The 23,459-nt window shown below is 38.0% G+C and overlaps 2 protein-coding genes across 4 annotated transcripts; one reads left to right on the forward strand and one right to left on the reverse strand.

The window, feature by feature from the left end:
- Positions 1-392: 392 nt before the first annotated feature.
- Positions 393-20,167, forward strand: LOC118742766 (unconventional myosin-Va). 2 transcript variants are annotated; one of them, XM_036475095.1, is made up of 22 exons: positions 763-792; positions 1,437-2,250; positions 2,319-2,443; positions 2,509-2,622; positions 2,698-3,189; positions 3,261-3,354; positions 3,429-3,655; positions 3,892-3,915; positions 4,218-4,331; positions 13,293-14,179; positions 14,250-14,821; positions 14,880-15,027; positions 15,094-15,191; positions 15,299-15,494; positions 15,817-16,042; positions 16,109-16,274; positions 16,341-16,467; positions 16,547-16,678; positions 16,748-17,276; positions 17,352-17,483; positions 17,719-17,811; positions 17,880-20,167. In XM_036475095.1, the coding sequence occupies exons 1-22, from the start codon at positions 763-765 to the stop codon at positions 18,015-18,017; spliced, it is 5,478 nt and encodes a 1,825-aa protein (XP_036330988.1). In that variant the 3' UTR covers positions 18,018-20,167. The 2 variants fall into 2 exon arrangements, with proteins under 2 accessions (XP_036330989.1, XP_036330988.1); XM_036475096.1 differs by lacking the exon at positions 3,892-3,915 and having other exon boundaries at positions 393-792; positions 17,880-18,017.
- A 156-nt stretch (positions 20,168-20,323) lies between these two features.
- Positions 20,324-22,081, reverse strand: LOC118742767 (elongation factor Tu). 2 transcript variants are annotated; one of them, XM_036475098.1, is made up of 5 exons: positions 21,723-22,081; positions 21,523-21,645; positions 20,919-21,455; positions 20,628-20,856; positions 20,324-20,558 (listed from the first exon to the last, which is right to left on the reverse strand). In XM_036475098.1, the coding sequence occupies exons 1-5, from the start codon at positions 21,750-21,752 to the stop codon at positions 20,359-20,361; spliced, it is 1,119 nt and encodes a 372-aa protein (XP_036330991.1). In that variant the 5' UTR covers positions 21,753-22,081; the 3' UTR covers positions 20,324-20,358. The 2 variants fall into 2 exon arrangements, with proteins under 2 accessions (XP_036330991.1, XP_036330990.1); XM_036475097.1 differs by having other exon boundaries at positions 21,523-22,081.
- Positions 22,082-23,459: the final 1,378 nt, after the last annotated feature.

Here is a 23,459-nt window from a genome sequence, read left to right on the forward strand (position 1 = left end):
TGAGTTTTCGTTAGCACGCGAATCCCATAAGGTAGATCGTGTGTGCGTCAACCTACGTCTACGCTACGTCGTTGACTGTTTGGGCTTTCACGGTTCATTCAATGGTGAAATTTTTTCTTTAATATTGCCTGATTATAAAAAGGCAATATTATGAGCATCGAAAAAAGAGTAAAACTAAAAATGGCAACGTCTTGATTGTAAAACGGCAATAAGATGACTATCGAAAAAGAAAATAAACCTAAGAATGGTGTTGTGTAAACCAGGCTTTGAGCAACCGGCCCTAAGTATACGTTCTGCGTTATCGACTAATATCAGCTTTAAAAATGTGCTCGCGGCAACACTGTTGTCAACGTCAACATTGGGTTGACTGGACGTCAAAGTGAAAAAATCTAGTTTGTTTGTTTTACAATTTTCTTTGCTTGCAGGAGCGAAATTCTCTGTATTATTATTTTAATTAAAAAAATTAATAATAAAAATTAGAAAAACCTTTAAAAGATGTATTTGAGAAAAGTCAGTATCACACCTTGAATTTCAATAACATACAACAAGCGTAGCAAAGAATTAACTAACAAAATAAACACGGATTGGAGTTACTGACATAAGGGAAATTGAAGACGACGACACCAACGATTTGATTGATAATCGGTTTTTACCGCCGTAGCTAACATTTTTGTTTGCTTTTAGCAGTTTGGATCAAGGGCCTTATAACCGTAAACAGCGGAATTAGCTGAAGTGAAGTTGCTGTGAGATTACTACAAAATCATGTCGAGCGAAGATATGCTATATGCAAAGGTATTTAACACATATTCACAGCTTTTGGGTCGTCTGCTTGAGTGATTAGCTCGTTGGCTGCTGCAGCCCTACAAGTGCAAGTGCAATTTGTTGACAAGTTAGTGGGCTGACGAGTGGTTGGTTGCATGTAAAAAAATAAGCGTTGGTTCCAAAACTTCAATTAACTAAATGAAACTATTCCATACAAATCTTGTTTAACTAAAAGCTTTCTTATTTGAAATTGGTAGTTCAAGTTAAATGCGGGCGCATTCTAATTGGACATTTTTCTAATAGAATTGAGTTTGACGAATTTTTAACGGACTTAAATGCAAAAGATATTGATGATGCATTAAAATAAATTCATATATATATTAGAATGTAATAGCTTTGGCTAGCTGCCGTGAATGAATCATTGGTTATCAATGTGAAGTTGTTATTGTCATTGATAACATCTTTAACAACAACAACGATTTATACCACTTGACATCATACAGCAATTTAAAGAAATTTAATAACGGCGAGGGGTATTTACTATATTTTAAAAATTATATCCAATTACTCAAATGCATGTTCATGCCCCAGCCCTCTAATTTTACCTGTATTTATTTCAATTAGAAAAATCATTAAACACAAATTATTATAATGTATTATATTTCTTCTCTAAGGGGTCTAAAATATGGGTACCTCACCCAGAGCTGGTATGGGAGAGTGCAACAGTTTCACGGGATTATCACAAAGGGGCCACTACCATACAAATCGTCAAAGATTCTGGCACTACAATCGAACTATCTATAAAACCCGATGGAAGTAATCTACCACCTCTGAGAAATCCCGCCATTCTGATCGGTCAAAATGATTTAACGGCTATGTCGTATCTTCATGAGCCCGCCGTATTACATAATTTGAAAGTCCGTTTCTGTGAACGTCAAACTATCTACACGTACTGTGGCATCATACTTGTGGCCATAAATCCATATGCCGAACTACCGCTTTATGGTCCAAGCATAATACGTGCATATCGAGGCCGCTCAATGGGGGAATTAGAACCACATATATTCGCTTTGGCTGAAGAAGCATACACAAAACTTGAGCGTGAAAAATGTGATCTTAGCATAATTGTGAGTGGTGAATCAGGTGCTGGTAAAACTGTATCTGCAAAGTATGCGATGCGTTATTTTGCTGCTGTAGGAGGATCGGAATCTGAAACACAAGTTGAACGTAAAGTGCTTGCTTCCTCACCAATAATGGAGGCTTTTGGAAATGCTAAAACTACTCGTAATGACAATAGTTCACGTTTTGGTAAATTTACCAAATTGCTTTTTAAGAATAATATGAGTGTTATGAATCTTACTGGGGCAACAATGCACACATACTTGCTGGAAAAATCACGTGTTGTATTTCAAGCACCCGGCGAACGAAACTATCATATTTTCTATCAACTTTGTGATGCACGAGAGATGCATCCTGAGTTAATACTAGGTGAGATGAAAAATAATTATAGTTGCGTTTAACTAGTCTACTTTATTAAATAATTTTTTTCTATGTAGATCATCAGGATAAATTCGAATACCTAAAAATGGGCCTATCGCCCGATATCGATAAAGTATCAGACAAAGATCAATTCAAGGAGACTATACAGGCCATGACTGTGCTGGGTTTTAGCACTTTGCAGGTAAATATCCTGTCTAAAACGTTATCTTTTTTTAATGTATAATTGCATCGCCATTTATATTGCAGATTACAGATATATTAAATATTCTTGCTGGCATATTACATTTAGGTAATATAAAGTTCATTCCACAATCCAAAAAAGGAAGTGAAGACGTAGATCCTGATGGTTGTGAAATTTTTGTATGTAGTTCAGATATGTATTTATTAATTAATACTAATTAAAAAGAAAAACACAAAATTACTTATATTTATCAGCATAATGATCTGCATCTGCATGTGACTGGTGAGATGTTAAAGATTAACTCAGATGATTTGCGGAAATGGTTGAAGACTCGCCAAATTGAATCAGTTAACGAGCATGTACTTATACCGAATAGTGTCGCAACCGCACAAGCGGCAAAAGATGCACTCGCAAAACATATCTACGCCAAGCTCTTTCAGTATATTGTTCAAGTGATAAACAAGAGCCTAAATACAGGAAGCCGTAAGCAAAACAGTTTCATTGGTGTATTGGATATCTATGGGTTCGAGACTTTTGAAGTCAATTCATTTGAACAATTTTGCATTAACTATGCCAATGAGAAACTACAACAACAGTTCAACCAACATGTATTTAAATTGGAACAAGAAGAGTACTTAAAAGAAGGTATAACGTGGACAATGATCGATTTTTACGATAATCAGCCATGCATAGATTTAATTGAATCTAAGTTGGGTGTACTAGATCTCTTGGACGAAGAATGTAGAGTGAGTTTGTGAAAAAAAAGATTAGCAAATAAAGTATCACAATTTTTTATATTTATATAATTTTTTAACAGATGCCGAAAGGAAGCGACGAGAGTTGGGCTGGGAAATTGATTGAAAAATGCAATAAATATCCACACTTCGAAAAGCCCCGTTTTGGCACTACAAGTGCGTACTAATTTTACCCAGCGAGTTACTTACGCATATGCATCTCAAGTTTTTTAATTAAATTAATTTCTTAGGTTTTTACATCAAACATTTCTCCGATACCGTTGAGTACGATGTTTATGGATTTCTTGAAAAGAATCGTGACACTGTTTCAAAAGAGCTTGTAAATGTCATACGTCAATCAGAGATGTCTTTGTGCAAACAACTAATGGAAATGGAAGAAGTAGATACGCTGTGTGCAGATGCAGCGAAGGTAACAACCCTAGGCGGACGGGTGGTGATCAGTGCATCTAGACAGCAGGTCAGTGCGATAAAGATGAACGGATGCTTATAAAGAAATTTTCTAATGAGTATATAAAGTATTTCTTCTAGACTTAGCACTTCAAGTATTTACAACATTTCTATTGGAATAATGCCCTGATTTTGTAAAATGTGTCTGTATATATTCCTGTATTTTTTTCTTCTTTTTCGTCAACGTCGTATTTTATTTCTCGATGGCAAAATGATGTCGTAATTTACATGGATATACACAAATAGTTAACCGCCGACAACCGCAAACGAGTTAGTGCGTTTAAATGACATTTATATGTTGTTATTTTCTAACCAAAGTTTTGTTTTAAAACTAATTTTAACCACCAATTAACATACATAGATATATAATATATTCTATGATTTACTAAACATAACTAATTCGGCTAGTAATCAGTGACTAACCCTTCGTGTGTTTTTTTATAATCAATTCTACACTAACGAATTTCCAGAAAATAAAAACTATAAGCACGCTTGGTTTCAGTCTTCAGTTAATCTTAATAACCTTACCATTCGTAATTGTTTTTCACCAAATTTGTATCGCTGTTTTCTAGATTGCTCCATCAAAACAACACCGACGTTCAGTGGGTTCGCAATTCAGAGAGAGTCTTTCCTCGTTAATATCTACTTTGCATGCCACAACACCGCATTACGTACGTTGCATAAAGGTGAGTGATCTCGATTTGAACTTATTTTTTATACATGCAGTCAGACAATAAAGTTTAGGTACAGCCAATTTTTTACAATATCGCAACTATTTTTTAAATATTTTATTTTTCGCTAATATTTTATAAAAATATGGTTAATTTACATTGAACATTATTTTATATGGAGAAAATGAGCGACACCTTCAACAAAAAAAATTGCTAAAAATCAATGGTAAATCCTCAAACCTCAAACTTGCACTTTGTTATACTAAAATTAAAAGGGCTAAAAAACTGCCTACTCAACTTTTTTCTAAAGAGTGTAAATGAAAAGTGCAACATTTGAATGAAATTTCGCTGAATTTTCTTTAATTATGCACAAGGTTTGGAACTCTAATTTTTGGGGTTTTTGTTGTAGAATTAACCATATTTTGATTAGAAAAAAATTTGCGAAAAATAAAATATTTAAAATACAGTTGCCGGTATTGTAAACAATTCGCTGTACCTAAACTTTATTGACTAACTGTACATACATTTCGTCACCCTCATGCCAGAAGCATGAATGTGCAAATTTATCAGTTTTGAGTTATTTTATTTATTCATTTATTGACGGCCTTTAAAGGCCTATAACAAGTCTGAAAATTTACAATATTTGCTTACTATTTTATTTGGTACAATTTCGGGTTTATAGTTTTTATATTGGTATATGCATACATTACATCACAGGATCCACAATCATACATGAAAACAATTTTCTTATTTCACTACATATTCTGTTCTTTACACATTTTTTTGAGAGGACTATCCTAACTTTTATCCTGTACAAATATATATACATTTAAACAAGGTAATTGTATTAATTATATTATATTAAATTATATTAATTATAAGTGTGACCATGGCTGTCAGAATGGACGGGATCGCGAGCATGGGATGCTCCATTTTCTGAAATTGTTCAAGAGACACAAAAATCGATATAGTTTCGTATTACCGGCCATTCTGCATCAAAAAATAAATTTTGAAAAAATGGACTTGGCATTTTTTCACCTTTATGTCTACGCATTCGAACGTTCCGCGAAATCTAACGACGTTTTTTTATAAATATTTTATCTACCTAAAAAGAACACTAGCCTACTCAGTCGAACTGAGCAGTCCACCACTCGACGGCAGTCAGCCGAAAACAGGTTTCAGTTTTGTATACATGAACTACGATGATTTTGTTAGTGCATGTGGCGCATGCAAACAAAACGAAATAGAAAACATGTTGTCTATGTGTGCGTGTGAGTCCACCGTCAATCCGCCATTTTCGCGGACTGAAATGAGCGAGGTAAACTCGAACTCTCTTCCCCCTCTTATCCACTTAAAACCGGTTTTAGGTGGACTGAGCAGTCCAGTGTGCGGAGGCCCATTAATGCATTTAACTTTTGGGCGTATATTGACTAATTACCAGGTTTCTCTATCGGATAATTACACTGTGCAACACTCAAAAAGTGATGGGGATAAGACCGATTGAATTCATTAAAAGAGGTCAAAAAATTAATGAATTCCAAAGCATTTGTAAAAGTTGGTTCCCATTTCCTTTTTACATCGATTTAAAGGCGTGAATGGTTCCCATTTCCTTTTTACATCGGTTTAAAGGCGTGAATTTCAAAAATAAAGAAGTACAATGATTTTTTTGGTTTTGCTCACAAATTTCATACCTACAAACAGTTTCTACAAAGCGAAATGAGCCATAAATTACGATAATGTGAGCATTTAAAAAAATGCCTAAAGGTATACAACAATTTATTGTTTTTAATCAAGTACATATCTATAGAAATTATGAAAGAAAATGTGAACATACTTGATTTATGTGCAGTAATCTGATCAAAACAAAGTAATTTATGAGCTGTACCGATTTGAAAATACCTTCTTACAGATCTTTCTGCACGTTACCGAAGATTTTGTGACTGGACAATTTTATTACCGAAAAATGTTACCTGTTCTTGCAGTTAAAATATTCAGCCATTCACAGCCGCACTCAGAATCGTTTAATGATTACTTAAGGTGTCCCTCAGTAACTATTTGAAAAAATTCCCTCTCAGAGTCAGTTAATGTTTCGTTAACGGTATTTAATGAATATTAAAGTTAAGTAAACAAAAACCTTTACTTAACTTTTTAACGAATGATTTTGAAATTTTTTGTTTGTTTTCAATAAATTTCAATTTCGATAACCTTGCTGTAACAGTGGCGATGGCCCAGTGAGCAGAGCACTTTCGTGCCATTCAAGAGATCCGAGTTCAATCCTCGGCAACGAATTTTTTTTTTAATTTTTTTTAAGTTTTATTGCTTACAAAATTAAAATTTTTTATTTTCTTTAACGTTTAGAAACTTTTTTAATTCATATTTTTTCTTTCACTTTCAGTTTCTCAAATATTTTGTTTTCCCTTTTTTAAATTTTTTTTCATTTCGTTGAGTTTTTAGAAAACTTATTGTTAAACGATAAAGATAATAACGCTATTAGCACATCTTTCAATTAGTCATTCGAAATACAGAAAAGAGCTTTGAATACAGTTGCCATAATATAAAGACTTTTGTCTCTCGAAAGACTGCGGTGAGTTGAAAGACAGATGCCAGAATTGGCCTGTTATTAGTTTTGTTCGTCTTTTAGCAAACAGTGTCTAAAAATTTAATTAAATTTAAAAAAACATTTCCTTTTTAAAGCAATAAAATATATAAATCAAAAGAAAATTAAATCAAAAATGCAAAAAATTCAATAAAAACAGTTTATAAAATTTGAACAAGAAGAAAAATAAATAAAAAAAGGAAGAAGAAAATTTGTCTGCCCTAGGACTCGAACTCGGATCTCTCGAATGGCACGCCAGTGCTCTGCTCACTCAGCCATTGCGTCTGTTGAGACAATGCGCACAAAATGATATAAATACTTATTTGTATATTTTATTTCAAACTGAACGAAAAAAGTGAGTGATACCACAAAAATTAAGGGCCGCAACTAGGGCCATACTTAAATTATTCATTTCATAATTTTTAACTCTGAGAGGAAACATTAATTAACGGTTTTAAATATCATTAGTTATGTGCCCGTTAGAGCTAATTTAAGGAACGTTTCTGAGTGCGGCTGTCAGCTATGAAGAATTGTGCAAATTCTGGCATTGCATATTTCACGGGGCAATACTTTGTTACTAGCTTATGAGAGGGTAACAAAATTTACCGGTTACAAGAGTACACAGAATGCGAAAAAGATTTCAAAATTTACATGAACTTTATTTACCAGTTACAAACTTTATTACCAGCACAGAATAGACCTGTTAAAGAACTTTTCGAAAAAATACCCTCAGACAAAACAGTTTAAGCTTAAAAATCTGCATAAAAATTCTTAAACAATTTTTCAACGGAATCGTAGTAATGAGATTTTGGTTCTTTAAAATTTTTCGCAAGATTATCTTCTTTATTGGCGCTGTTACCGCCTAAGCGACGCCACTCATTTCTCTTCTGTGCTAACTGACGCCAATTGGAAATGCCAAGTGAAGCCAAGTCCTTCTCCACCTGGTCTTTCCAACGCAGAGGAGGCCTTCCTCTGTTACCAGCTTGGCGGCCCGCATTGAATACTTTCAGAGCAGGAGCGTTTCTGTCCAGTCGAACGACTTGGCCAAGCCAGCCGAGCCGCCGAATTTTAATTCGCTGCACTATGTCTATATCCTTATAAAGCTCATACTTCTTCTTCTTCTTTTTTGGCGCTGTAACCGCCTAAGCGATTTTGGCCGAGTTCAGCAAAGCACGCCAGTCGTTTCTCCTCTGTGCCAACTGACGCCAAAGCTCATACAGCTCATCGTTAAATCGTCCGCGGTATTCGCGATCGCCAACGCGTAAGGGTCCGTAAATCTTTCACAGAATCTTTCTCTCGAAAACTCCAAGAGCCGCTTCTTCAGATGTTTTCATTGTCCATGCCTCCGCGCCATACACCAGCACAGGCATGATGAGTGACTTATAGACGACGAGAGAGGACTTTACTTTTCAATTGCCTGCTCAGTCCAAAGTAGCACTTGTTGGCAAGAGTGATTCTCCGTTGGATTTCAAGGCTGACATTATTATTGGTGTTAATGCTGGTTCCCAAATAAACGAAGTCGTCGTCTTTTTCAAACTTGTAACTGTCAACAGTGACGTGGGTGCCAGGACGCGTATGCTCTGACTGTTTGTGTGATGAGAGGAGATACTTCGTTTTGTCCTCGTTCACCACCAGACCCATTCGCTTTGCTTTTCTAACCAATACCGAGAAGGGAGAACACACGTAGCCTTTGTTTTTACCGATAATATCGATGTCGTCGGCATACGCCAGCAATTATACGCTCTTGTAAAGTATTGTGCCTGAGCGGTTCAGTTATGCGGCTCTTATTATCCTCTCCAACATCAGATTAAAGAAAAATCACACGAGAGGGAGTCACCTTGTCTGAAACCTCGTTTGGTATCAAACGGCTCGGAGAGGTCCTTCGCTATTCCGACGGAGCTGGTGATATTGCTCAACGTCATTTTACACAGCGGCTTTGAAAGCGACAAATAGATGGTGTGTGTCGATCCTATTCTCGCGTGTCTTTTCCAAGATTTGGCGTATTTTGAATACCTGATCTATGGTGGATTTGCCTGGCCTAAAGCCACACTGATAAGGTCCAATCAGTTCGTTGACGGTAGGCTTCAGTCTTTCGCACAATAACTCGATAAGACCTTATAACCTATGCTTAGAAGGCTGATTACGCGGTAGTTGGCGCGAATGGCGCGATCGCCTTTCTTGTGGATTGGACAGAGCACACTTAAATTTCAGTCGTCGGGCATGCGTTCATCTGACCATATTCTGCATAAGAGTTGAGCATGCACCTTATCAACTCCTCGCCAATTAACGTTAATAGCTCAGCTGGCAGGCTGTCAGCTCCAGCAGCTTTGTTGTTTTTCAAGCGCGCTATCGCTATTCGTACCTCGTCATAGTCAGGTGGTGGAACATCGACTCCATCGTCAACGACTGGGGGCTCGGGTTCGTCTTCTCCACTAATTTCAGCGCCGCTACCATTCAGTAAGGTGGAAAAGTGTTCCTCCATAATTTAAGTACTTTCTGGACATCGGTCACTATGCCATTGCTGTTCTTACAGGAGTTCGCCCTGGTCTTGACTCCTTCCGTAAATCGCCTATCCCTCTGGTAAAAATTTTGTGCGTTTTTTCTGTCGGCCAGCATATCAAGCTCTTCGCACTCACGTATTTCGGCCTCTCTATTCGTATGCGGCAAATATGTCTCGCTTCCTTCTTCAGTTCCCTATAACGGTCTCACATGGCTCGTGTTGCGCCCGATGGCAGCGTGGCCCTATAGGCGGCGTCTTTTTTCTCTGCGGCTTCTTGACATTCCTCATCGTACCATTTGTTCTTTCGGGCTCGCTGAAATCCAACTGCTTCTTCGGCGGCAGTACTTAATGATCGGGAAATGTGGTTCCACTGCTCGCTTATGTCGGATTGTTGAAGAGTGCTCTCAGAGAACAGGTGTGTAAGTCGAGTGGCGAATAAATTAGCCTTCTGTTGTGACTGCAGCTTTTCGACGTTAAGCTTTCCTTGCATTGTTGGGCGCACATTTTTTTGCTGCACAGAGGCGGGTGCGTATCTTGGCTACAACAAGACAGTGCTCCGAGTCGATGTTTGGCCCTCGGAGTGTACGTACGTCTAAAATGCTGGAAGCATGCTTTCCGTCTATCACAACGTGGTCGATTTGGTTTCTCGTTTTTCGATCTGGAGACAACCTTGGTGGATGTCTTTACGCTGCAGCCTAGTACTGCATATTACCATGTTTCGGGCCCCGGCGAAGTCGATCAGCCTCAGTCCCCGTTCCTTTCTTGCCCACCTTGGCATTAAAATCGCCGAGCACGATTTTAACATCGTGTCGCGGGCAGCGCTCATATGGACGCTCTAAGCGCTCATAAAAGAGATCCTTGGATACCTCATCCTTCTCTTCCGTCGTGGCATGGGCGCAGATGAGTGAGATGTTGAAGAATCTCGCATTGATGCGGATTGTGGCTAGACGTTCGTCCATCGCGATGATCGCCAGTACTCGGCGACGGAGTCTCTCTCCTACCACGAATCCAACACCAAATTTGCGCTCCTTTAGATAGATAGATAGATAATAAAATGAGGTTTGCACCGCGACATAGTGGTCTATTGTGCCCTCCACTCTTCACAATACCTCCTCCAAACCTAATTCTCTGAGAAAATTTAACAGTACCTTAGGGGATAGGGAGTGAATGTGTCTAAGCTGTGGCCACGTTTATTTATTTAAGTACTCTAACACAACAACCACAAGTTATATTTCAGTGTTAGATACTGAGAATATTACAATAAAACATAACGATATTAAATTATATAAAATTTGAACTTAACATCTAAAACTTATGCCACATTGAGCCTAATCTTCTCTCACGTCTTCTGCAGACTGCTTTACATTCGGTGAGGATGTTTAGAGGTGTCTCACTGATAGAGTCGCAAAACCGACTCCCTTGTGACCAGGTACCCACGCTAACTTGATGTTATTGTGTCTACCTAGGGAGTTAAGCTTCTCAATGCACTCCAGGACCAGCAACGATTTGACCTCATAAAATATGAGGGCCTTCAGTGCTGCCTGACTGTCGCTAAGGATTAGGATTCTATCGTTTGTATCCGCACATAGGTAGATAGCGTAAACTTCTGCTTGAAAGATGCTCGGATATTTCCCCAAAGGAACAGAAATCCTGGCCCCGGGTCCAACAATTCCAGCTCCTATTCCTTCTGGGGTCTTCGAGCCATCCGTGTACCAGTGCAGAGTGCAGCCCTGAAGTAATGTCTCGAAAGCGGAGACACTTCAGGTCGCTTTACTGCAAAGCTCTATTTTGAATCTCTTCTCAAAGACTACCGCCCCATAGGTGATTATTGGCTGTACTATCATGACGTAAAGCCATCTTAGGATTCTGGGCGTACAACCCCAGGATTTTCCCGCCAGACGCTTACACACCATTAAAGCTTTCATTGCCCTGGAGATGATCGCGTCCACATGTTTCTTCCATAGAAGTTTGATGTCTAGGACTAGTCCCAGATAATTCACTTCGCTGGCGACGCTAACCACGACCCCCTCCAAGGTTATGTTCCTCATGCCCGGAAGGGCTCTTTTTCTAGTGAAAGGAATGATGGCGGTTTTGGCAGGATTTATGATAAGCCCTAACTTATCACACCATCCCTTCGTCAGTCTTAAGCCTCTTTAAATGATGTCGCAGGCGGTAGATTCTACCGCTGCTTCTTTGAGGCCGGAGTGTTCGGTGTTAAATGCCCGCTCTTCCGCTTTGCGGGTGCGGTCTCACCGGAGCCCTTTTCATTGTCCTGGTACTTGTGCCTCTCATAGCGACTATGCCCGCTCTTCCGCTTGTTAGCGGGTGCGGTCTCGCCAGTATGCTTATCGTGCCTGCCACCCGTAGCATAGTGCTGTCCGGGCTTATGACTCTCGCCGGTATGCCCGCTCTTCCGCCCAACGGCGGGTGCGGTCGTTCTGCTATTGTGCTCAGGGTCCCGCGTACTCGATACTTGTGGAGCCGATCTAGCGAGAGCCAGCTCCCTAGCTACCTCGGGAGTTTTGCCTTGTTCGAGATACCTGACATAGTGCCTCGCCCCGGAGCCGCTGAGACCCAACCTCCTTGAGTCGGTCAGCGAACCGGGTTTGCCTGCATGAGGAAGAGTTGGCGGATTCGCCCTTCTATCCGAGTGGCGTTCCCTCTCCTTCTTCAAAGAGTCGCGCGAGGTCGTCGATCCGGACTGACTGGAGGACCTGGTTTGCCCGCGCGAGGACTCGCTATGGTACCTCCTTCTCCCACTGCCGCTCGTGGTCTCATGCCCACTATTCTCTCTCAGAGCTCTCTCGTGGAAGATACCGCTACTCGTAGAGGGTTCATCGTCCTCCCGCGCGTGCTCTATGAAGAGTGCCGCTTCAGCGTCGGAGAGGCCCTCTAGGAAGCTCTTCCTCCGATCCTCTTGCTTGGGGCCTTTTACTTGTGCCTTATCTAGTGCCTTTGTATATTAGCGTTCCTAGCTTTTGTTGTAGCTTGTTGTTGCTTGTTGGTTCCTTGTTTTAGTTTTTGATTTGGTTGTTGTTTTGATCTTCAGTTGTCTTCATCTTGTTTATACGACCGCATGCCTGACCAGCCAGGCGTAGCAGTCTAAGTGGTTGCTGGGAATCTCGATCGTCCGCCGCGACAGCGCCCCTTGCCGCAGTAAGTTCACGGTTACTCCTCGAGGCGGCCCGGTGTCGAGAAGGCGCCGTTAAAATACAGCCGGTTTTCCCTCCTGGCTGCAAACCGTCCAATGGGCACGGTGTCGCGTTACACCCTGGATTAGGATGTGGCGGTTCTTGGTCACTGTCCGCCAGCAGCCCTAAGCTAGAAGGAGGGTAGCGCAGAAGCTAAAAGCGTCAACCAGCCGGGCAGAGGCAACTTCCCCATTAAGGGTCCTGATATTCCAGGTGCATACCCTCAAATCATAGTCCTTTATACGTTTGCCGTGGCGGAACCCAAACCCAGCGCACGCGAAGTTTTACGCCTTCTCACTTTAGCACGCTCCCAAACGGGTGTTTGGTTGCTACCCAGAGGATACGTGGATATAAATATCCGGACCTTGTGAGCTGCGATTTTAACCGTACGCACAAGAATCGATTCTAGCCACTCCCAGGTGAATGGCAGTCAACAGTTTTCCACTTCTGCACACGGAACCATCCTTACTTCTGTTTGGAATGACGCTCTTTCGCCGTACCTTTCTCCTTCATACTCTGAATGAGTTCAATAAAAATAAGAGGTGTGTAAAAATACCTTTCCAATGATACCTCATAGGTCTAAATGGGAAGCTCAATATTTGTATTTTTCCAGTTGTGACACTATTGAAGTAAATGAGCTATATATATATACATAAATATGTATTCTTCTCCTCTTTTTCAAACTCCAGCCCAACGATGACAAAGTGGCTTTCAAGTGGGAGGCGGCGAAAATTGTCCAACAATTACGTGCTTGTGGTGTACTCGAAACGGTGCGCATCTCTGCTGCCGGCTTCCCTTCTCGCTGGTCATACCATGACTTCTATATGCGTTATCAGCTGTTATGCCATCGTTCTTTGATCAACAAGAATGACTTGAAGCAATCATGTCACAATATCGTAACAAAATGGATTCTCGATTCCGATAAGTATCGCTTCGGCAATACGCAGATATTCTTTCGCGCTGGCCAAGTCGCCTTCTTGGAGCAGGTGCGTGCGAACTTACGCAAAAAGTACATAACGATTATACAATCGGTGGTGCGTCGATTCATACATCGGCGTCGCTTTCAGCGATTGCAGCGCACGGCGCTGGGCATACAACGTTACGCGCGCGGCTACTTGGCCCGCCAGAAAGCGCAACAGATGCGCGAAGAACATGCAGCAGTTATTATATCGAAGTATGCCCGCGGTTGGCTGTGTCGCCGGCGTTATTTGAGACTGCGCCATACAATATGTGGCATACAACAGTATGCGCGTGGCATGTTGGCGCGCCGACGTTTCCAGGCGGCTATGGACTATTATCGTGCTGTGCAAATTCAAAGATTTGTGCGTGGCTATTTGGCGAGACGCGCTTATCAGAAGAAGCGATATGCCATCATTGTTTGTCAGTCAGCTGTGCGACGTTTCCTGGCCCGTCGACAATTTAAGCGCCTGAAGGCTGAAGCGAAAACCATTTCACACATACAAAAAATGTACAAAGGTCTCGAGAACAAAATCATATCTATGCAGCAGAAAATTGATGAGCTGAACCGCGAAAACGTCAGTCTTAAATCAAAGTCTAGTGAAATTTCCGTGCTTAAGTAAGTACTTTGAGATGCATTCGATTGGTGTAAAAAAAAAAATATTTTTTAAATCCAAATTTGTTAACAGAATGAAACTGGAGGTGAAAAAATCGTTGGAAATTGAAGTACGGAACCTTAAATCGATTGTTGCTGGGAAGGATCACAATTTAGTAGCGCTTAACAAGCAACTAGAGTTGGAGCGCGATGAAAAAATGCAATTACTTGAAGAGAAAGATCATTCGGAACAGGATTGGGTGCAACAAAAGCAGGCTTGGCGTATAGAAAATATCGAACTGCGAAAACAGATCGATCAAATGATCGAAATGGCCAAGAATGTCGAAAGAAGCGCCAACTTACGCAACGAGCGTTCGTTCTCTGAAGTTGAAACTAACGAAATTAATGAGGCTTACCAGCGAGCTATAAAGGAGAAAGAGATCATAGAAAATGAAAACTATATTCTTAAGGAGGAGTTGAGTCGACATCAAAAACCAAATAACATGCGTGAAAATAATCAACATTCACGTTCGGTTAGTAATGCTTCGAGTCAGAATGAGGATGACGTGGGCTACGTATCCGCAAAGAACACGCTCGAGTTGAAACGCAGTCAAGGTGGAGAGCACGCGAATCAGATATCAATAGAAACCTTTGGACCAACAATCGGTACATATTGAAAGATTTTCATTCAAGAAAGGCACTTTAAATTTTAATTTAATTGCAGAAACCACATCAACACCGAAATCTGGTCAAACAAGTCTTATTTTGAAATTGCGCAGCATACTTGAAGAGGAGAAAAAGAAAAACAAGTTGCTAAACGAACAATTGGATCGTCTAATGAAGCGAAATAGGCAAACAGAAGATTCTATACGGTAGAAATTTATGAGTAATGCTCCTGAAACCAATTCACTAACATTTTTTCTTTCTTGAATGCACAGAGTTTCAGAACTAGAAGTTGAGAATGAAAAATTACGCAGTGACTATGATTTGTTGCGCAGCAGCGTTCACCATGGTTCCGAGATGAATGAATTAGAAGGTAAGATTGAAATCATTTTTTTTTCTGTTGATAACTATGTTCTTCGTTCTAACTTTATAAGACGAATGAGGATATTAAATTTAAATCTTTAAATTGTCATTCTATAGCTCAATACCAAGCACTGCAAGAGGAGCTACGGCGCAGACGCGATGAGTGCATTCAACTGAAGGCAGTGCTACAACAGCAAAGCCAGTCACTGAAGTCATTTGGAACAACTGGAATTTCACTACGTGGTGTAGATTTAAAGAACCTTAATGACAATGAATTGATTGAGGCATTCCAGGCACAAAAGCTGGTTAATCGGTAAGCAAAAATTTATAAAAATATTATGGGTATTTATCCAAACGCTTAAATGCCTCGTAAATGCGACCTCGAAAGTAAACCAGTTTTCCATACAAAATTAAGTTAGTTTACGAGGTTTACGTGGTTTCGAGCATTTATGCGATTAGTTGAATACCCCTAGTGTAAAGTTTACATTCCCTGACGCCGTTTTTACACATATTTAAATCCTTTGTAAGTCTTTTTTTTCCTAATCAATCCCCTATCCTTGAATAAGTTTCCACTTTAAGCATTGGAAAACTATCAATTAAAAAATAATTGTTTGCCTATCATTATTTATATCCAGCCAACTGGAATCTGAGTTGAGCGCTCTAACCGAAGAGAATAACGCACATCTTGCTGATCTTACACGACAAATTGATGAGCTTCGCCACGAAAAGACACAATTACAGGATCTGCTGCACAATGAACTCGAAGAACTTGATGAGAGTAATATTGAATCTCTACGCCAGAATGAACGCTATCTACGTTATGAGCTGCAGCGTTCTTTTGCACAATACTCACAGCTACAGGTGAGCAAAAACTGTGTTTAAGTTTAGTGTAGCGTTTATTTTAACCTTATTCCCTTCATTACTCAGGAGGAAATGAATATTATGACAAGGAAATTTGAGGCGCTAAAACAGGGTAATGAGAAATTGATATTCAAGCTACAAGAACATGGAATTTCGCAAGATGCAAATGGCAAAGAGAGCGAAAAGAATACTGTGGCGAGTGTGAGCAAGCAAAAGATTCAAAACTACCAGGGTAAGCGTAAACCAAACATTTGTAATAAATTTAAACTACATTGTATTTGTATTTGTATTTTTAAAGGTGTTATGAAGTTCCGCATTGAGGATGTTGATAAGATACTGCAACGTCTGGTTGGCGGTATGACACCACGTTTGGCTGTTGGCCTCTTTCCGGGCTTTCCTGCTTATATAATATTCATGTGCATTCGGTAAGAGCATAGTATAGTTTGTAATGTTAATATAATATTGAACATTTTATAATTACATTTAACTTCATTCCCCTAAAAGTTATACAGATCTTATAAATGCGGATGACGATGTTCGTGAGCTGCTGAGCAAATTTGTAATGCAAATCAAAAAAATTCATCGCAATCCTAATGTGATCGAAATGCGTTTGCTTTGGCTGGTTAATTCAATCACGTATGTTGAAACTAAAAATTAATATTGCAGATTATTTAATATCCATCCACTTTCTTTCTCATTATCTAGGCTGCTGAATTTGCTGAAACAATATGGTGATGTTGAAGAATACGTGAAATTCAATACGGAAAAACAAAATCAACAACAATTAAAGAATTTTAATTTGTATGAGTATCGCCGCGTTGTACTCGACATAATCATCAGTCTCTATCAGGTGTTGGTGAAGCAGATACAGACATTGCTCGAGCAATATATAGTGCCTGCCATACTCGATAATGACGAGATCCAGCGTAGCAGGCAGGTGCCGGGTATGCGGGCTCGTACTGCCTCCATGGATTCGACGTCATCACCCGAGCATGGCAAAGTAGCTGCTTGGAGGCTGCTCATCAATCACCTGGAACAATTTTATAAGCAATTCCAACATTTCGGCTTAGATCGTTGTTACTCAGAGCAGATATTCCATCAATTATTATATTTCATTTGCGCGGTGGCTCTGAATTGCTTGATGTTGCGTGGTGATATTTGTATGTGGGAGACGGGTATGATAATACGTTATAATTTAGGTTATATCGAGGATTGGGTGCGTAGCAAAAAAATGGTAAGTCTCTTCGGCAGTCGCTGCGTGGTTTTAAGCTTAATTTTATATATTTTACGTATAAATATTTTATTTTAGTCAACTGATGTCTTAGCGCCGTTGGCACCACTCAATCAAGTATCACAGTTGCTGCAATCACGCAAGAGTGAACAAGATGTGCAAAGTATCTGTGATTTGTGCACATCTTTGAATACGGCGCAAGTGCTTAAGGTAAGATTTTGGTTGTCACAGGTTAAGCTCAGAATCAATTACTGATGAACTGAGTTCACGCAAAAAATTGAGGCTAAGAGGAAGTAAGGGAAATACAATCTGCTGTTTGAATCTACATATATGTAAAGAAGTGTCTAGTGTTAGGTTTGCTCGACTTAGTTTTTAAGTTTTAGTAGCACTTAATTAGTGTTAGAGTAGTCTGTAAGAATAATTTGTATTCCAATATTATTTGAAGGTGATGAAATCATACAAGCTGGACGACTATGAAAGTGAAATAACAAATACATTCTTGGAGAAACTCACCAAAAAGCTAAACGAGCGTCCAATGGTAATATATTCGGTTACTTTTGTACTCACACAAATCTAAATTTGAATTTTTTTCTATACAAATTACAGATTAAAAACGACGAATTTACTATGGATCAGAAATTTATACATCCCTTTAAAGTAGTTTTCAAGTATAGTGATCTAAAATTAGAAGACATCGAATTGCCGAAACACGTAGGGCTTGAAGATTTGCTAACAAAAATTTAAACAAGCCAGACACTTTTATGCGCTATGTTAAAAAAAAAATGCAAGCAAGCCCAATCACGCCACCCTCCGACAACAAACAACAAATTAATATAGTGAACAGACCGCTGTTTCAAGAAAATATTTATGACAAGTATAATATTAAATGTTGTTGTTTTAGAAAAAAAGATAATGTACCTTGCGCATTTTGTTGCCATCGTAAATCACATATTCATGTATTAAGAATGCGTACTTATGAAAAAAATTCCCCCATACAGCAGAGTATTGTATACTTAAAATACAGTAGCGCTAATATACAACATACATTAATATATATATATATATATATATATATATATATATGTGTGTGTGTGTGTGTGCGTTAGTATAAAAAAATGCATAGCATATATGTATCTATACTAAATTTATTAACTAAGTTATTTATACCACTTGAAAAATATTAGTTATTTGAGTTAACTTTAATTAAGCTCATGAACTAAATATTTCATTAAAAAATATGATCATACATGTGTCAAGGATATCAGATAAATCTTTTAAAGTAAACCAAAATTTAGTAAAAAACAATTGTGCTTCCTTTGCCAAGCGACGCCACGTAAACTACTAAGATATGTAGCTATTCGTATTAGTTAATTTAGCCCTCGCTGAATACGATGTATATTCCTTGTATTTGTTACTATGTCTTATTGCAATTTATAATTTTTCTTTTTGTTTCATTTGGGTTGTCATCCTATTTAACTTAAAACATATTAATTCGTATGGTAATGTAGTGCAAGTTCGGAGGTAACACTTTGCATAGATTAAAAATTGATAATGATGGTAAAACCACAGCAACATAGTTGCCTTATTGTTGGTAAGCGGCAGCAGCAACAACAACAACTGAGTATGTGTTAGTGAAAAATTGTACATGTGATAACAAAGAGAAATGATTATTTATACATGCCTAAACATATATTTATAGAAACAAAACATTAAATTTATAGACATATTTAGTAGATATTTATATGGTTATTGTATCGTAGTAACAGATGTAAAGTTCAACTGCCTGCCCTTAAAAGCTTAGAAAAAATATACATATGTACATGCGTATAATTATTATTTTTTTGTTTTGCGCTATTAATTTTTCAAACGTTTTTCTTATGTATTATGTACGAGTATACCTTTTTTTTAAATGTTTATCAATGTTCAAGGATTTTGGAAAAGGAATGTAATTCAAAAAGAATACAAACAGACAATATTACTTAAAAATATAAGTATGTTCATAAAATTAAAAAAAAGCAAATAGAAAGTCGTTAAAAATGTGTTAGCAAACAGTACTTGTGCTCATCAGAGCAAAAAGCATAAATCTGCTTTGGGAATGCTTTTTTTATTCTATGCCATTATTTCAGGGCGATATCTTAATAAAAAGCGCCATTTATTCGCTTCTTTATAACGGCATTGAAAGCAGAATAATATAAAATTGTAATTTTCATTGATTGGCATTTTTTCACGACAGCCGGTGTTACAGTTTCGGATGAATTGATTTGAATTTTCCGAGTAGGGTGTCCCAACGAAGGATAACACTAACTAAAAGTTGTTGTCGCTTGAACGCCTTAAGCGAAATTTATTATTCGGATACTTTTTATTTGCTAAAAATAATATCAGACACAACTTTCATGTTATAAAATATATATGTTTACTAGTTGTTAAGTAGAAAAAATAAATATTCCATTTATTTAGAATATAATATTTAGCGCATTTTATACATACATACTTACACATACAAGTAAGTACATATACGTACGAGGCTTCGATTCAATTTAATTGTGGTAAAATTTTACTTAAAAAAATAAGCTTGAAGAAGTAACCAGCATAAAAATTACTTGGTCTCAGCAGAAAACTTACCGATTATTTTGTATAAACATCGTACAATACGGGCTGAGGACTGCTAAATATTGCATCAAATTATTGAAAATCGAGAATTCAAAAGCAGTCGTAAAGTAAAGTTATATTGTGCACATTTTTCACACATGCATACACACATACATACTGCAATATGATCTTAAAAAATTAAGCTCGGAATTTCCTACTAATTTGTTTGCCATTTAAGACTTTTTGCCACCATAAATAAATATTTATGTATGAATAACGCATATAAATCAGTACATTCCACAAAACAAACAAATATAAATGTATACGGGATATGTTTAGTTAAAACATTCCGGCATCGCCATGCAGCTACAACGATTTACAATGTTACATTTGTAATCATGCACCTAAGAAGCTATGTACTTATGTATTTCAGTTAAAATAAAGGACTACATAAAAATATGTATGATTTAAAAACTTGCATTTTATTTACAATTCTTCAACATGTTACTACAATTTTAGATAGCTTATTCTTAGGTATATCCAATGAAGATTTACGTGCGGTTATCATGCCTGTTGCAACTGTTGCGCCATTCTCTCTTATCGTAAATGCTTGTCCCGGTATTAAAACCATTTTGCGCAGTAATGTTATACGCACTTTGCCATGTTCGCCCGGCATTAGCATACCATCAGAAGGTACTGTAAAAGCAACAAAAAGTTCATAAATAATAATATATACTCAGTAATCAAATATATTCCGTTGCTTACCAATATCAATACGTGCCGGTACATTCCACGTTGCGCTAAACAATTGCTGTATATAACGCGAGAGCATTGGCTTGGTACGACCACCTTCGGCACGTGATAATAGATACATGGATGCTTCGAAGTGATTTGAAATTTTCTCAGTTTCCGCGGCGCACAAAAGCATGCCACGTTCTACGCTTGAGATTTTGACGGCACGCAATAATACCCCAACATTTTCACCTGCCACAGCCTAGAGATAATGCATAAAAGTTAGTGGTTTTTATTATTTTTTCAAAACTGCTAAAATCTTACCTTCGGCACGCTCTTCTTGAATATTTGAATATCACCTATACTAGTTTTAATGTTCTGATTGAAACCTAATAAATCGGCTAAATCATTTTTCAGCATAGTTCCGCGTTTAATGGTGCCAACCACTACTGTGCCACGGCCCGCTACAGTGAAGGCATTATCAATTGGCAGTATAAAAGGCGATGTGTAGTCACGCGTTGGAGTGGGCACATAACAGTCCATGTGCTGCAGTAAAGTTTCAATTGCTGGTACGCCAAATGATGATTTATCGCCTTTCAACGCCAGCAATGCAGAGCCACAGATTACTGGACTATTAATACCATCAAATCCAAAATCTGTAAGCATTTCGCGCATTTCTATTTCTACAAGCTCTAATACTTCCTTATCTACTAAATCTGCTTTGTTTATGAAAACAATAATTCTATCGATACCAACTTGTTTGGCCAATAGAAGATGCTCACGGGTTTGTGGCATTTGACCATCGGTGGCCGCAACTACCAAAATAGCGCCATCCATTTGTGAAGCCCCAGATATCATATTCTACGTATGGGTACAACCAAATTATTGAAGTGTCGTGCTTTAATTAAAAATTGTGACAATACCAAACCTTTATGTAATCTGCATGGCCCGGGCAATCGGTGTGCGCATAGGTGCGCTCGGCAGTTGCATATCCTATGTGACAAGCATTGATTGTTATGCCGCGCGCCTTTTCCTCTGGTGCACGATCAATCTGTTCGTAGGATTGATACTGTGCTAAGCCCTTTTCTGCGAGTATCTTTGTTATAGCAGAGGTTAGTGTGGTCTTACCGTGATCGACATGGCCAATTGTGCCCACATTGCAATGACGAGTATTGTCACCTACAGGTGCGGCCACAGGGGCGCTACTAAACAATTTCCTTCGGGTATCATGCACATTAGCGATTGATTTGGTGTTACGCTGGAAGTCACTGTGTAATAACCGAAAAGAATGCAAACTTGTCCTAGCTGCTTGAGTGAGTAATTTAAACATTCTGAGCGGCGTAATCGGCATTGGAAAGAAGTTCTCTATAAACGTATTTTTTTATTTTAACTAACCATTTGAAATACTTTATTTCATTATTAAGGGTAAAAAAATAGAAACACGCAGAATTGCGAGTGTGATAACCCCAGCTGATTTCTATGTTCGAAACAGCTGATTACAGTGGCTCTTAATTGTTTGCAAATGCATTTAAAAAGCAACATTTAGCACTTTCGAACAAATTCATCAGGTTTACTTAACGTTAATTATTACGTTAAACGGGTAAACAATAATTGGAATAGGGGCCGTTGAGCTAAAAAAGTGGACGTGGACTGCCCCTTATTCTGATTTTAATGGCTTTTTTTGGTGCAAATTATCAGGGGTGTTGAAAACTATTGAACCGATTTTCAAAATATCGACAGAGTTGGAAAAGTGCTTAAATGACCTTTCATTCGATATATATATACATATATATGTATATGATGTACACATATTTCGAGAAAAAGTAAAAAAACGTAATTTGGCAATTTTTTTTTTTTAAATTTATGTTTTTCGTAAAAAAAAGTTATTAACTTTACTAACAACCTTCATTATCAAAAATAAATTTATTTTTTACGGCCTTTGCTCGATTTTAGGGATGAAAAAACGGCGAACTAAAGACGAACAAACGATTTATCACAGTTAACAAATGAAAATGATGAAATTCTTACACCTGGGGTTCTAAATGCAGGAACTGTAAAATGTAGAAAATTAATTATAAATGTTTTGCTTAGGAACAAATGTTAAAAATGGACGAACAATGACGAACAGTCGACGAACTCTCGATCGCAATAATAATTAACCCAAAATAATCTGTTGCGGGCGCTAAATACAGGAATTACGTAAAGTAAAAATTTAAAAATTAATTATAAATCTTTGGCTAACGAACAAACGTTAAAAATGGACGAACATTAAAGAACAATTGACGAACTATCGATTGCAATACAAAAATCTTAATATTTATACTAATGGGGTGCTAACGTCGGTTGGGTATTTTTAATGCCGAACGGGAGTTGCATTTAGGTGACGGCTTTCGTATGGATAAATGTGCATTTAGAGCTAAATGCGCTTAAATGTGATTTTATGCGTAAGCAAAAACAGCCCATTATATTCATAAGAAATGCTTACCTACTTACCGCAATTAAATAAAAATCCATGCTTCCATAAATAATGAAAATTTGTAATGAAAAATGGCGCGAATTTTTATTACAAATTTTCGCCTCGGCGCTTTTTTCATAAAAGTCTATACTTCGATAAATTATTAAAATTTTTAATAAATAATTGCGCTATTTTAGACTGCGGCGTTTGTTTTTAAATCAATATATCGATATATAGTGAAAAAACCGTAATATGTGCGTTATTATTGTCTCCCGTCTTCAGTGTTTTTTTGGGAACTTTTTGTTATGTGTGGCCGTACCGACATTTCAGTTCAATTGATCTACAAAGCAAAAAGTGAGGTTGAATTCGACATTTTTTGCAACTTTAAATGCAAATTACTTAAAAGCTAT

This window comes from Rhagoletis pomonella, unplaced genomic scaffold (genome assembly GCF_013731165.1).
Source record: "Rhagoletis pomonella isolate Grant_MI unplaced genomic scaffold, Rhpom_1.0 Rhpom_scaffold_00007, whole genome shotgun sequence".
In the NCBI taxonomy this organism is placed as follows: Eukaryota; Metazoa; Arthropoda; class Insecta; order Diptera; family Tephritidae; genus Rhagoletis; species Rhagoletis pomonella.